The 15966-nt window shown below is 42.6% G+C and overlaps 1 protein-coding gene across 8 annotated transcripts in view; it reads left to right on the top strand.

Moving 5' to 3' along the window:
* The window catches only part of SIL1 (SIL1 nucleotide exchange factor), a 324841-nt gene that overhangs the window by 202923 nt on the left and 105952 nt on the right, over positions 1-15966 (top strand). For all 8 annotated transcript variants that reach the window (XM_064276851.1, XM_064276819.1, XM_064276836.1 and 5 more), the window contains 2 exons: positions 4496-4687; positions 14923-15044. In XM_064276851.1, coding sequence (XP_064132921.1) covers positions 4496-4687; positions 14923-15044 — 314 coding nt within the window. The remainder of the gene's footprint in view (positions 1-4495; positions 4688-14922; positions 15045-15966) is intronic.

Below are 15966 nucleotides of genomic sequence, written 5' to 3'. Positions count from 1 at the left end.
CTGAAAATAAAATACTTAGTAATAACTCTAACAAAACATGTACAGGATCTACATGCTGATAATTACAAAGCTCTCATAAAAGAAATCAAGGAATATTTAGATAAATGAAGACACATACTGTGTCCAGGAGTTGGAAGACTAAGCATAGTAAAAAATGTCAGTTCTCCCTGAATTGATCTATAGGTTTAGTGCAATTCCTATCAAAATCCCATCAAGAAACATTGAGAATTAAAGTATTTTATTTTGTCATAAGATTCAGGGACAGGGGAAGGAAGACCGAGGAATCAGGGGTGGATGGTAGGGAAGCAAGAATAGTGGAAATAGAACAACTAGAAATGAAATAATGAGAATGTTGATGCAATGTCAAAGATGTAACCAATGTCATTGAACAGTATGTGTACGAATTGTTGAATGGAAGCCTAGTTTGTTGTGTAAATTTTCACCAAAAACTCAATAAAACGTTAACAAGAATAGTTTGAACAGGGCTTTTCTTCCGTGATATAAAGCAAGCATTCTTTCTATGTCTTGGTGAATTGTCATACTCCTTTCTATGTACGGATCAGAGTCCAACATTTTATCCTTTGTGCTTTCAGTGTTGTGAAATATCTCTGAGAGTTCCTTTAATGTGAAGTTATTTGCTAACATCACTTCATCTTTTTTGTCACTTTCCTAAGTCGTTAAGTTTGCCTTTGTTAAGTTCCTCTGGCTGCATATCTAGAGTATATAGAATAGCAGGAGCCTTGGTGGTGAAGTGGTTAAGAGCTCAGGCCGCTAACAAAAACGTCAGCAGTTCAAATCCACCTGCTGCTCCTTGGAAACCGTGTGGGGCAGTTCTACTCTGTCCTATAGGATTGCTGTGAGTTGGAATAGATTTGACAGAATACAACAACATAGAGTAGGCTGGTTAGCATTCCCACGGTCCGTTATTTCTTCTGTAATTCCAGTTGTATTCATTTTGAATTTCACTACCAGAGTTATCACTGTTACTTTCTGCACTTCCATCTTTGCCAGCCAATTCTCTCTTTTAGTTATCCATTTTTTGTAAAATGTTATCTGGGTTTATCATTGGGAGACGAGGAGCAACACAACTGAATGCTTTGTTTTTGTGTGAACTAAATAACAGATGCACAGTGACCAATCACTGACTGACTTCGAAGATGTGATGTGATCGATCAGTCACTGATCATGGTGGACATTTGTTATTTATGTAGTGATTTGTGGACTGAAGAACTAACAGCAAGTTTGTACTTTATGAAATTATTCATAGTTAATATACTGTGGTAACTGAAATTTGAGTCATGTTGGGGGACTGGTGTTATTTAAACTGATATTTGGAACTGGTGCGTATGAGAACCATGCAAAGTAGGGACTGCCGTGTTTGACAAAGGACTTGAGTCTGGAATCTGTACTCACAAAACTTAATCATAATATACTTCCCAACAACCTGTTTGGAAAATGGACATTTCACCAAAGATGATATGTGGGTGGCAAATTAGCACCATTATTGGCTGTTAGGGAAATGCAAATTAAATCTACAACAAGAGATCACTACATGTCGTAGGCTGGGTTCTCTAGAGAAGCAAAATTAGTGACGTGTATAAATATATGCAGAGATTTATATTAAGGAAACAGCTCACACGATTGTAGGGGTTGGAACATCCCAAGTCCTTGGATCAGTGTAGAGTCCTTTCCCAATTCACGGAGCCGCAGAAGCTGGTGAACCCAAGATGAGCAGGTTGGAGAGCAGGAATTCTGCTTACAGGTTGTAATGGCTGAGAAATCCCCAAGGTCAGCAGGCAAGACCACAAGGTTTCTCCTGAGTCAGCTGCAGGAGCTGGCGAACCCAAGATAGGGAGGTCGGGAGCAGGACTCCTGCTCACAGGCCATGAAGATCGGTGAAGCCCAAGATGGACAGGTAAGCTGCTAGCTCAAGTACCAAGAACCAGAGGTCAGACAAGAGACAGCTGGTGGATCCAGAACAGGCTAACAACCTTTGCAAGGCAAGCAGGAAAAAGGAAGTAGATGGTGGAAGGTGGAGAGATGAAGGCTGAGGGGACTGTGAGCTGCCACAGGCCCCACCCCCACCAGTACCACTCAGCAGATTCCATCCTGGGGGTGATCACATATCACATTTCAACAGGAAAGTGATCACAACATTATACAACTGCCAAACACTGAGTATCATGGCCCAGCCAAGTTGACACACAGTCTCAACCATCATACTACATATCTAGTAAAATGGCTAAAATGAAAAATGGTGATAGTACTAAATACTGGTGAGGATGTAGAGAAACTGGATCTTTCATATATTGCTAATGGGAGTCGTAAAGTGGTATGGCCACTCTGGAAAGTAGTTTGGCAGTTTCTTATAAAACTAAGGAGCACTGGTGGTGCAGTGGTTAAGAGTTTGCTGCTAAACAAAAGGTGGGCAGTTCAAGTCCACCAGCTGCTCCTTGGAAACCCTATGGGGCAGTTCTGCTCTGTCCTGTAGGGTTACTATGGGTCGGAATCAGCTCGATGGCAACAGGTTTGGTTTGGTTTTGGATATAGAACTAAACATAAGCTTATCATGTGACATAGCATTTGCACTTGTGGGCATTTATCCCAGAGAAATAAACACTTATGTTTATGAAAAACCTGTACACAGGTGCTCATAGCAGGTTTATTCATAATAGCCAAAACCTGGAAACAACTCATGTTCTTCAACAGATGAATGGTTAAACAAACTGTGGTACATCTGTATGATGGAATACTACTCAGCAACAACAACAAAAGAACTATTGATATGTGCAATAATTTGGATGGATCTCAGTGAAAAAAGGCAGTCTCATAAGGTTATATACTATATGATTCCATTTATATAACATTCCTCAAATGCCAGAATTATAGAGATCGAGAACAAATTAGTGGTTTCCAGGGAACAGAGACAGGAGATGGGGTGAGAGGATGGGGCATACCTATAAAAGAGGAGCATGGAGAAGTTCTTTGGTGGTGATGGAACAGTAATGTAGCTTGATTGTTTGGGTGGTTACATGAATCTATATATTGGATGGAATAGTATGGAACTATGCACACACACACACACAAACAAGTGCATATAAAAACTGGTGAAATCTTGAGTAAGACTTGTAGCCTAGTTTACAGTATTGTACTTGTGTCAGTTTTTTTTTTGGTTTTGATACTGTACTGTCATTATGTAGAATGTTACCATTAAGGAAAGCTGAATGAAAGGTACATGGTACACTCTAGCTAACCTATGTTTGTAACATCCTTTGAGTTTATAATTATTTCAAAATAAAAAGTTAAACCAAGAAAAAGTCCTCTCTGAGGACTAGGCACAAGCCATTTTTGTAAGGCAGAGGTGGCGAGTTTCTTATCTTGTTCACTTGCATGTCATTCCACAATTCTGGACAGTGACTCAGCCTTCCCAAACCTCTTTGCCTGGGTTTTGGTGACCACCCAGGGCACTCTAGCTGGGTTCAGGGAGAACATGTCACTATTGTTTTAGCTCAAGCAGGATGTGGCACCCCATAGTTGTGATTGCTCTGCTAGGAGCTTATCTTTTTTAGGATAGGCTGATTCATTTCTTTGGTTGGTGTTTCTGTGCAGCACTTGGAACTAGGCAGAGAAACCCATAGGTAATAGTTGAGCAATTTGGAGCTGACAGCTGCTCATCATCCTGCTTCTTATAAATATTTGTGCCTTTTGATTTTTCTTGGAAGGTAGAAACAGAAACCACTGTAACCTTTCAGACTGTCTTTGTAAGCAGCATCCTCTAAAATCAGGAAGAAAACAGTGTGTCACATGTATAAAATATCCAATTAAAGTCCTTTATTCACTTCCAACATAACTTTATTTTAAAAATCTTTATATGTGTGTGGGGTGGGAAGGGATTGAGAGAAAATTGCTTGAGGTCTCAGCATAGTACATAAAGTAATTTAGCTATTTCAAACAGTCGAACACATTGTACACCTGTGGTTAGATTGACAGTAATGACAGTGATTTAATTTTCATCAGCAAATTGCTTCTGCTCTGACAACTCATTACCCACAGTTTCCTATGCCTGGGTTTCCCTAAAATGTGGCCGGATTGGGCAGGGCAAGGCCAAGATATTCCAAGAGTGGAAGTTAGAGAACCAGGGCGTGGATTATTTTACTTCAGACCACAGTTGTCCCGCGTGAGGTTAGAGGTTGAAGGTGAGCTTTTGTTACTTCCTCTGACTTCAGTGATTACAAGAAGACTTTCCATACTTCTTGAAAATTGGAAGATGAGCTAGAGTAAGTGTACCTTGGAAAATCTTGAGTGTGTTTCTGGAGCAGAAGGCTATATTGGTAGGCTGTAAGGACTGTCTTCTCTGGGCGTCTCAGAATGTACAGGTTAAATAAGATTGGGAGTCCTGGAGCAACAGTTCTTTGGTTGAGCCTGGGCAACCACAGAGGTCTTGGGCATATGTTTCCAACTGATTGGTTAATCACCTCTTTGCTACTCTCCTTAGGCAAGGCAGGCTGAGGTAAAGCGGCTGTTCCGTCCCATTGAGGAATTGAAGAAGGACTTCGCTGAGCTGAATGTCGTCATTGAAACTGACATGCAGATCATGGTACGGCTGATCAACAAATTCAATAGTTCCAGTTCCAGCCTGGAAGAGAAGATTGCTGCACTCTTTGATCTAGAATATTACGTCCATCAGGTACTGTAGTTCTTTGTCCACAACTCTGACTTTTAATTAACAGCTCCAAAAATAAATCCTTCTCTTTCGAGCTCTAAGAAGATGACATTAGCATCTTTGCTTCCCTCACAGGGCATAGAGTATTGTTAATCTAGGTGAATGTCTATCTGAGTAAGAAACATTCTTAGAGGCCAGCCTCTTTTTTATTTGGAGTGTTACCTCTTTTATTTTTCCAACGCTGAGGTTACAGTAAAAACATAGACATAGTCCCTGTCCTGTGGAGCTCATAGTCTGGAAGGGGGAACAGACAAATGAACAATTAAATAATGAGATAATGAAAGATCGTGATAAAGCCATCAAAGAGTAATGTGGGAGTATATAAGAGGAGAGCTTAGCCAGTCAGGGTATTAGGGAAACCTTCTCTGAGGATGTAACATTTAGGTTGTGCGTTAAAGGATGAGTAGGGGTTGGCTAGGTGAAGAGGAGGTGTTTTAGTTTCTTAGTGCTGCTGTAACAGAAATACCACAGTGGGTGGCTTTAACAAACAGAAATTTATTTTCTCAGTTTGTTGTGTGCCGCCGAGTCAATTCTGACTCACAGCAACCTTGTAGGGCAGAGTAGACCTGTCCCACGTGGTTTCTGAGGCTGTGATCCTTATGCGAAGAGATCCCCAGGTCTTTTCTCCCAGGGAGCAGCTGGTGGGTTTGAACTGCCATCCTTTTGGTTAGTAGCCAAGTGCTTAACCACTGTACCACCAGGCCTCCTTTCTCACAGTTTAGGAAGCTAGACGTCCGAATTCAGGGCACTAGCTCTAGGGGAAGGCTTTCTCTCTCTGTTGGCTCTGAGTGTAGGTCCTTGCCTCTTTTCAGCTTCTGTTCCTCAGTTCCTTGGTGATCTTCCTGTGACATGGCATCTGTCTTCCCCCATGGGTGCTTCCTTGCTTCTGTGCCTAATCTTCACCTTTTATATCTCAAAAGTGATTGGCTTAAAACATACCCAACACTGATATGGCCTCATTAACTTCACAGAGAAAATCCTATTCCCAAATGTGATTGTATCCACAGGTATAGGGGTTAGGATTTACAGCACGTATTTTTTTGGGGACACAATTCAATCCATGATAGGGGGTAGTAGAGCAGAGTTCAGCAGGCTACAGTCATGCACCAGATCTAGCCTGCTGCCAGCTTTTGTAAATAAAGTTTTATTGGAACATAGCCACACCCATTTGTTTTCATACCTTCTATGGCTGTTTTCATGCTACAAGGCTAGAGTTGAATAGTTGTGACAGAAACCATGTGACTCACAAAGCCAAAAACATTTACTATCAGGCTGTTTATAGAAAAAAATTGCCAACCTTTGGATTAGAGCATTCCAGACAGGGGAGACAGCCTACGTATCCATGAGGGATTGGTTCCAGGTCCCCTGCAGATTCCAAAATCTGAGGATGCTCAAGTCCCTTATATAAAATGGTATAGTATTTGCACATAACCTAGGCACATCTTCCCATGTACTTTAAATCATCTCTAGATTATTTATAATACCTAAGACAATGAAGATGCTCTATAACTAGTTTCATCACAACTGAAGACTTGCTCTGGAAGGTAGCCTTTCTCTCTGAGTTCCTTGAGCTCTTCTGGGAACACCGATGCTGCCTGGCATCAGCTGATGCTGATTCTCCCTTGATCTTTAAGTTCTTGAGGCTGTAGTGCTTAACATAGCTAGCCAGCCATCTCTTACTAGCCTTAAACTTCTTCCTCTCATTCGCCTCAATCCCCTTACACTTAGCCTTTGAGGGATTGCTTTGCCTACTTAACTGCCTTTTAGGAGCCATTTTTTCACAGAAACAAAGGGTGCACGCAACACAAGTAATGAACTAAACAAAAGTGAGGCAAACAGTGCTCAAATATTGAGTGCTGGAGAGAGACTGGGGATCTGTGAAATGGCAGGAGGCTACAGCAGGGTGTGCCTACACATCACTTCATTCGAGTGGATTTAGCATAGTGCTCCACACGTGGCAAATTCAAGTTTTGCATTTTGGAACTTTTCTATTTCCTCAAATATTTTTGATCTGTGGTTGGTTGAATCCTTGGATATGGAACCTGTTAACATGGAGGGCCAACTGTACGAAGATTCTGAGGCAGAGATGAGTCTCAACTGAGGACCTGGAAAAGATTAGAATGCCTGGAGCACAATGACTGAAAGGTTGAGTAGCATGAATAAAGAGGAGAAGTTAGGAAGTCAGAGAAGGGGGCGTTTGGTCCATCATTCTGTTTATGATTTTAACCTTAATCTTAACCACTGGAGAGTTTGAAGCAGGAAGTGACTGATCAGACTTGTATTATAATTATAATAGCTAATATTTATTGAGCATATCACATACTAGGCACTGCTTTGTTTTGTATACATTAACTCTTTGACTTCCACGACTACCTTATGAGTAGACAGTACTATTAATCCCATTTTATACTTGAGGAAGATGAGGAACAGTGAGGTAATCTGACTGCTCAAGGTCACCCAGCTAGAGAGTGATAGAGCTGGGATTTGCAGAAAGGTCTTTCTGACCCTAAACCCTGTGTTTATGACCTGTTGGCCTCTCACAGGATACTGGTACCTTTTGAATGAAACTCAAAAGGGAACAGGAGCTAAGAAGGAAGGGCCAGGAGGAGCCATTCATTTATTTAATAAATAGATTTATTGAGTACCTTCACCTAGGCACCATTCCAGGCACTTGAAATACATCTATATGAATAAAATTGGAGCTTACGTTCTAACAGAGCAGACAGACAATAAGTGTCACAAATAAATCATACATAATGTGTTAGAAGATGATAAGTACTGTGGGAAGACAAAATGTAGAACAAGGTAAGGATTGGCGGTGTTGGGGAGGAGCATTTCAGGGAGAAGGAACAGCAAGTCAAAAGCTCTAAGGTGGGGAGTACCTAGCATGTTTGAGGAACTGCAAGGAGATCAGTGTGGCTGGAAATGAGGGAAGAGGGAAGGAAAAGTAGATGAAGCCCAGAGATAATGGGAGGAAGATCATGAGGACCTTGTAGGCCATGGAAAAGAGTGAAATTGGATATTGTTGGAGGATGTGAAACGGAAGAATGACATAATCTGATTTACTTTAAAAAGGATCTCTCCAGCTGCTATGTACTAGCATGGAGGCGGAGGGCATGGGTAGAAGCAGGGAGACTAGATAGGAGTCTATTGCAGTGTTCTAGACTAGGGACGATGGTGGCCCAGGAAGGCCATGTAATCATAATCAAAAGCTTGTTTGAGATCCTCATCAAGACATATAGTCTCAGCGTCCTCCCACGCACGACAGTGTCCTTATTCTCTATAAAGTAGGCTAAAAGACAGCTTTTCTTTCTTTTGGATTTTGCCAGCTTTTGTTGTGAGAGAGGATGAGTGTGTACTGTATCTGAAGCAATTATGGAGCAGTCTCTTCATCTACTCTTTCTGCTTGTAACTCTTGCTCAGGCCTCAAATAGGAGGACTGTTCCCCTTAGGGAAAAAATTGACCTGGGTTCTCTTTTTACATTTCCAGCCTTTTTCTCCAGGGTGAAAAAGGGAAAACTCCAACAGCTTTTCCATTATAGGTATTTAAAGGATGAAGGATCCTAGGGGATATTGGCCAACTCAGTCCTGCTGTGATATTGACAGCTTTTATTTTTTCCTATCTTAACATACTTGGACGGGTCTTTAGGATCAGGTTTCTACAGGCTCTTGCTTTAGCTGCAGCACGAAAGGCCAAGATGACTGGAGAGCCTGTCATACCTAGAAGAGAAGGAGTGCACAGGAAGCTTGGGTTAGCAGTGCTCTAACAAAGTTGTCTACCCGTTCCCGCAGGCCCTCCAGTCATCTGGCAGTGTCATCCCCAGGGTGACATTCCATCCTGCTCTCATGGGTCACTGGGTAAACAGTTTCATGGACAGCACTAGACACAGCCAGAGGTCAGCCCAGGAACCAGTCCCCTGGCAGAGGCCAAGGTTGTGCTTCTTGGCAGAAGGGTGATAAATATTCTAGGTCATTGGTCTTTTGATTGGAAGTGTAAGGTCCTTGGTTTAGGCTGGTCCATCAGGCTGCCATGAAACAGTACTAAATTGAGATTTCACAGGGGGATTGAAGGATATATTTTGGCCTTGAGTTCCAGTTGTGATGGGGAATTGGGGTTATATAGGGCTAGCTTTGAGGAACATAGGACTTTTTTAGCCAGGAAACTCCCTAGTCTGCTCCCATTCCACTGAATGGTAGTTTTGAGGAGCCATGGGCTTCAAAGACTCGAACTGGGTCTGCCTGAGGATTCCTCACAGCCGTATTTGAATTATTAAACAGGATTTGTGAAAAGCAAAACCTTGTGTATGGAAAACAGTTGGTGAGTTATTTATGAGGATCAGCCTTTGTCTGCCCCATCCATCCTGGAGCGGTGTACTTTCCTTCCCTCTTGTGACTTCTCAATTATTTACCACCATTTCTCCTTTTCTCGGTTTCTTGTTCTCTCACAGCCATGTCAGTGCTCTGGTTCTTTCCTTTTCTCTTCAGTCGTGGCACAGTTCTCCTTTTGTCTGCTTTCAGATGTGCTCCCTCCCTCTGCCTTGGGGTCTTCTCTGCCTGTGCTGTCCTATCCTAAAGACAGCCTAGGAAGAGTTCTGGCCCCAGACTCGGATGAAGAACTGTGGACCTGGGTCCTGGTCATGCCCTCCTCCCATGTGATGCTGGGCAGAGCCCAGCTTTTGGAGCTTGGTCCTTCAGGTGTGCAGTGAGCAGAAAGACTCTTTTCTTCCTCACTTCCAGTGAAATTTTAAATGAGAAAAACCTGAAAAACACTGAAGTGCTTATATAAATGTCAGCATATCATGCTGAACTATCATTGTAGTAGTAAAGATAAGCTGAGTCTAAAACAGGATCTCTGTGAATGGGGGCTGTGTTGCTTTGTGCTTGACAGAGTGGCAACTGTTCTGCTAGGAACTCATACCAACTTTGATAAGTGACTGACCCAGGCATGAAATGACAGGACCCTGAGCCATGGTTTTGTTTCTGGAAAACCTAGAGGAAGGGGAATCAAAGGAGAGGCAGTGAATTCTTAGATTTTAAAATCAAGCATGTTAGGAAGGAAAGCTTAGTAAGTACTGTTTGTGTTTATGTCAGCAAAGCACCCAACTTTGAATCTCCATAGTTAGCTGGTTTTAGCCTGTTAATCATTCCTCTTTGTAAGGACCAATTGGAGCAAAAAAGTCTTGGCTCTGACTTGTGGCCGCATGGTATTGCAGATTTGATGCGTACTTCATGACTTTGGATTAACCATCTCTTGAGGTTTGTGATGCCAGGGCCTCCTCCATTTTGTTGGCACAGATACCTCAGATTGCCCTTTTGCTTCATAATGGAGTTTATTTCAGGAATATTTTTTATGATCAAATTTATTCAACGATTATTTATTGAGCACTTAACTATATGCCCACCACTATTCCAATCAATGGGGCTGTAACAGTGGACAGAGAGACAAAAGCCCCTGTTCTGTGAAGATTATATCAAAATGTATAAGAGTGATTTTCCAAGTGGTAAAAGCGGGTTAGACCCACCCAAAAATATTGGCAGTGTCAAACACAATGTTTTCCTTTCAAACTCAATTTCTCAGTCACAGCCCTTTTCCAGTTTGGAGGCAGAGGTGGGAAATTGCTCTGTGAAATCTGGAGGGAAAAAGGTGGGTAGAAGTCATGTTGTTGTTGGGCTCTAGCTTCCTGAGTTTTCCCAATGATTTGTAAAGTGGGATCATGTCTTAGTTATCTAGTGCTGCTATAACAGAAATACCACAGGAGGATGGCTTTAACAAACAGAAATTTATTCTCGAACAGTTCAGGAGGCTAGAAGTCCAAATTCAGGGCATCAGCTTCAGGGGAAGGCTTTCTCTCTCTGTTGACTCTGAGAGAAGGTCCTTGTCGTCAGTCTTCCCCTGGCTAGGAGCTTCTCAGCGTAGGCACCCCAGGTCCAAAGGACATGCTCCGTTCCTGGCTCTTCTTTCTTGGTGGTATGAGGTCCCTCTCTGTTCACTTCTCCCTTTTATATTTCAGAAATAGATTGAAGATACATCCTAACCCTGTAGATTGTATCTGGCCTCATTAATATGATTGCCTCCAATTCTGCCTCATTAACATCATAGAGGTTAGAATTTACAACACATAGTATAATAGTATCAGATCACAAAATGGAGGACAACCACACAATACTAGGAATCACGGCCTAGCCAAGTTGACACACATTTTTTTTTTTTAATTTTTATTGTGCTTTAAGTGAAAGATTACAAATCAAGTCAGTCTCTCATACAAAAATTTATATACACCTTGCTATATACTCCCTAGTTGCTCTCCCTGACACACATTTTTGAAGGACACAATTCAATCCATAACATTCCACTCTTGGCCCCTCAAAATTCATGTCCTTGCTACATGTAAAACACATTCACCCCATTATATCATCCCAGAAGTCTTAAAACAACAAGTCTGTCTTAGTTATCTAGTGCTGCTATAATAGAAATATCCAAGTAGATGGCTTTAACAAACAGAAATTTATTGTCTCACAGTCTAGGAGACTAGAAGTCCGAATTCAGGGCACTAGCTCCAGGGGAAGGCTTTCTCTCTCTGTTGGCTCTGGGGGAAGGTTCTTGCCGTCAGTCTTCTTCTGGTCTAGGAGCTTCTCAGTGCAGGGACCCCGGGTCCAAAAGATGTGCTCTGCTCCTGGTGCTTCTTTCTTGGTGGTATGAAATCCCTCTAACTCTCTGCTTGCTTCTTTTTCCTTTTATATCTCTTTTAAGATAAAAGGTGATACAGACCACATCCCAGGGAAACTCCTGTTATATCAGATGAAGGCTGTGACCTGAGTAAGGATGTTGCATCCCACTTAATCCCCTTTAACATAACCTCATCTTGCCTCATCAATCACTGGCAGCGATTAGGATTTATAACACATAGGAAAATTACATCAGATCACAAAATGGAGGACAACTACATAATACTGGGAATCATGGCCTAACAAAATTGACACATATTTTGGGAGGACACTATTCAATCCATGACGGAGTCCAAAAATTCCATCCTGGGGCAAAATTCCTCTTCATCTGTGAAATCTAAAATCCAAACACTCTGTTTCCACAGTACAATGGTAGAATTAGCACAAGGTAGATATTTCGATTACAAATGGGAGAACTTGGAGGGAAAGAAGAAATAACAGGCACCAAGCATGTCAGCAGAACACGTTAAATTAGCTCTCAAGGCTTGAAAATAATCCTGTGTACCCTGAGACCATTTAGGCAATGGCCCTGCCCTCCAGACTCTGGGTGTTGGCGACACTCTCTGGATTCTGGATTCTCGGCCCTAGGCTTCAGCTCCGCCTTCCAGGGCCACTGTGACAGCAACTCTGTACCCTTGGATTTGGGCAGCCCTATTCTCCTAGTCTGTTTGAGTGACAACCCTACCACCCTGGCCCTGGCAGGCCCCATTCTTCTGCCCCTTGTGCATGTCAGCCCCACCCCCCTTAGCTTTGGTTAGCAAATTCAGCCCCATCTCACTGGCACTTGTGAAAGGTGGCCCCACATTCTAGAATCTAGTTGGTGAAGACCTGACTCCTAAACCTAGGAAGCTGTGGTCCCACCCTTTGAGACCCAGCAGGCTGTGATTCCACCTTTTGAGACCCCAGAGCTTGTGGCCCTACCCTTTGAGACTGAGGCAGCTCTGCTTCCTGTGCTCCTTGTCTCTTCTGCTTCCTGGTTCCCTGATGACTTGGCCCCTTGGATCTCTCAGGCTGGCTGGGGTCTGCACTGCTTGGACAAGTGTTACAGAGCTCTTTAGCTCTACTGATAAGTACCTGGAGGCATCCCTACTCCACCAGAAAACTTTGTCTGGCAGGTACTCTCTGCTGCTTGGGTCGGCAAACCTAGCTCCACTGGTAAGTGCCCAGAGGCTTCCTACTCTGCCAGGAAGCCTCTTGCCTGAAGGCATTCAGTTGTCTTGCTCCATGGGTTGGTTCCTGTGCCATCTTGAACTGGTCTCCTGGTTCTGCTGCAGCTGTTCTCTGCTGCTGCTTCTTGCCTTCTGCACTCTCTGGTTTTACAGCTCTCCTCACTTCCTTCTAAGCCCTGACCAGAATTGTCTTTGATGTCCATAATTCCACCAACAGTCTCTTCAAGCCTTTTACTATTAGACACTTTAAAACTCTTCTAGCCTCTACTCATTACTCAGTTCTGAAGCCTCTTCCACACTGGAGGTATCTGTTTAGAGCAGTACTCTGCCGGTACCAAATTCTGTCTTAGTTGTCTACTGCTGCTATAACAGAAATACCACAAGTGGATGGCTTTAACAAACAGAAATTTATTCTGTCACAGTTTAGGAGGCTAGAAGTCTAAATTCAGGGTGCCAGCTCCAGGGGAAGGCTTTCTTACTCTGTCGACTCTGAGAGAAGGTCATTGTCATAGATTGAATTGTGTCCCCACAAAATACCTGTCAACTTGGCTAGGTCATGATTCCCAGTATTTTATGATTGTCTACCATTTTGTCATCTGATATGATTTCCCTATGTGTTGTAAACCTATCACTATGACGTAATGAGATAAATTAGTGGCAGTTATATTGATGAGATCTACAAGATTAGATAGTGTCTTAAGTCAATCTCTTTTGAGATATAAAAGAGAGAAGCAAGCAGAGAGACATGGGGAGCTCATACCACCAAGAAAGCATTTCCAGGAACAGAGCACATCCTTTGGACCTGAGGTATCTGTGCTAAGATGATCTTAGACCAAGGGAAGACTAATGACAAGGACCTTCCTCCAGAGTCGACAGAGATAAAAAGCCTTCCCCTGGAGCTGGTACCCTGAATCAGTACATCTAGCCTACTGGACTGTGGGAGAATAAACTTGTCTTTGTTAAAGCCATCCACTTGTGATATTTCTGTTATAGCAGCATTAGATAACCAAGACAGTCCTTGGCATCAATTTTCCCCTGGTCTGGGAGCTTTTTAGCATGGGGACCCTGGGTCCAAAGGATGTGCTCTGCTTCTGGCTCTTTTCCCTTGGTGATATGAGGTCCTTCTCTGCTCATTTCTCTCTTTTATATGTCAAAAGAGATTGACTCAAGATACAACCTAATCCTGTAGATTGAGTCCTGCTTCATTAACATAACTGCCTCTGGTCCTGCCTCATTGACATAACAGAGGTTAGGATTTACAACACATATTATAACAGCTTCAGATCACAGAATTGAGGACAACAACGTAATACTGGTAATCACAGCCTTGCGAAGTTGACACACATTTCTGAGGGACACAATTCATTGCATAACAGATCAACATGTGGGTAAGAGGCAGCCTTTGTAGCAACAAGGATATCTTCGAGGGAGTCTGCAGCTGCTAAATGGGGAAAAGAGGATCCAGTGACTTTTCTGAGGGAACTGAGTCATCTTATTCCAGGGTACTAAAGAAACTTGGGGAATGAGATCCCCTACAGAATAAAGTCTGGACTCAGGGCTTTGGACCTTAAATGATAGCCTAGGCCAATGCTGTCAAATGGAGCTTTCTGTGATGATGGAGTTGTTCTGCGCTGCCCATTACAGTTGCCGCTAGACACTAACACAGACCTAGACTAAAGCCTTTGAGAGGCTTTTGTGATGATCTTATCATGAATGTTTTCAGATTTAGTCAACCTTAGAATGTCTGAGGTGAAAGGAGAAAACAGGAGGTATTGTTGTTACTCCTCTTCCTAGTACTCATCCATCATCCCCACTACAGGGCCCCTTTTATAGGTCTTGGCTTCTAATTAAAAATCAGCTTTTTTGTTTTTTTTAAGTCTCTGCTGCCTCCACTGCCCTCATTGGAACTGGACATGAACAGGAAGCATGGCACCATTTGGTGGTGCTGATGATGCGAGGTTCTTTGTGTTAATAGCTTGTACATTAAGAGTAAGCTTTGTGACTCACTACGATATTGGAATTTTCCAGGACATGTTTGGTATAAGCAATAGCTAGGTGCCATTTCCTTTGATTCCCACGCAGGTGCTCATAAATTGTGTTAGATGAATTAGAGGCTCTCAAATTTAAGATTATTAAAATTTTGTGTTTGTTTTTGAAAACCATGTCCTAGTTAGACAGAAAGGCCACCAGTGCTTTTTACTTGGTTTTTAAATTTGTTTTTGGACAGTCACCAAAAGAAAGGATATAAGAAGAGCTCTACTTTCCTTGATGGTTGTTCTGTACTAAGCAGTGCCTTTGTTGCAGATGGATAATGCTCAGGACCTGTTTTCCTTTGGGGGCCTTCAAGTGGTGATCAATGGGCTGAACAGCACAGAGCCCCTGGTGAAGGAGTACGCTGCATTTGTGCTTGGGGCTGCCTTTTCCAGGTGAGCAGTATGGATGGATGTCTCATTGGCGCAGATGGTTTGAACCCCTCGGGTGAAATCTAGCTTTATTCTTCAGCTGGTTGGATGGGAAAAAAGGTTACAGTTGAACTCCTGCACATCCATTCCCAAATTGCAGAGTTATCCCCAGGGAACTGGAGTAAGGATTTGCCCTCATCCCAAGTAGATACGAATTTTTACTCATATTGTCACCATCTATGACTCTGTTCCCCCATCTTATATGTGTAGACATTTAATAACTCACCTTTTTTTTTTTAATTCTTATTGTCCTTTAAATGAAAGTTTACAAATCAAGTCAGTCTCTCAAAGAAAAATTTACATACACCTTGCTGTATACTCCTAGTTGCTCTCCCCCTAATAAGACAGCACACTCCTTCTCTCCACTGTCTATTTTTGTGTCCATTTGGCCAGATTCTGACCCCACTGCCCTCTCATCTCCCCTTCAGACAGGAGCTGCCCACATAGTCTCATGTGCCTACTTGGTCCAAGAAGCTCACTCCTCACCAGTATCATTTTCTATCCCATAGTCCAGTCCAGTCCCTGTCTGAACAGTTGGCTTTGGGAATGGTTCCTGTCTTGGGCTAACAGAAGGCCTGGGGACCATGACCTCCGGTGTCCTTCTGGTCTCAGTCAGACCATTAAGTCTGGTCTTTTTACGTTAATAACTCACTCTTGATCTCATTCTCTGTTTCATTCTACTAAAATAGACCAACCAAAGACAGTAGGGAGGGCGGGGAATAAACTCCAAGAATTGATCCTTTTGACAGTGAAGCTACATCTTGTGATGAATAAAATATGAACCTGACCGATGAAGGCATATTGAGGGGACTGTGTCTTCACTTAGTTGTTCAGAGCCAGTCAACAAGTAGCCAGGCTATTACGCTTTTTGAATTAAGAGTTGTTT

Source organism: Loxodonta africana, chromosome 2 (assembly GCF_030014295.1).
Source record: "Loxodonta africana isolate mLoxAfr1 chromosome 2, mLoxAfr1.hap2, whole genome shotgun sequence".
In the NCBI taxonomy this organism is placed as follows: domain Eukaryota; kingdom Metazoa; phylum Chordata; class Mammalia; order Proboscidea; family Elephantidae; genus Loxodonta; species Loxodonta africana.
This window is presented reverse-complemented; position numbering and strand designations above follow the sequence as displayed.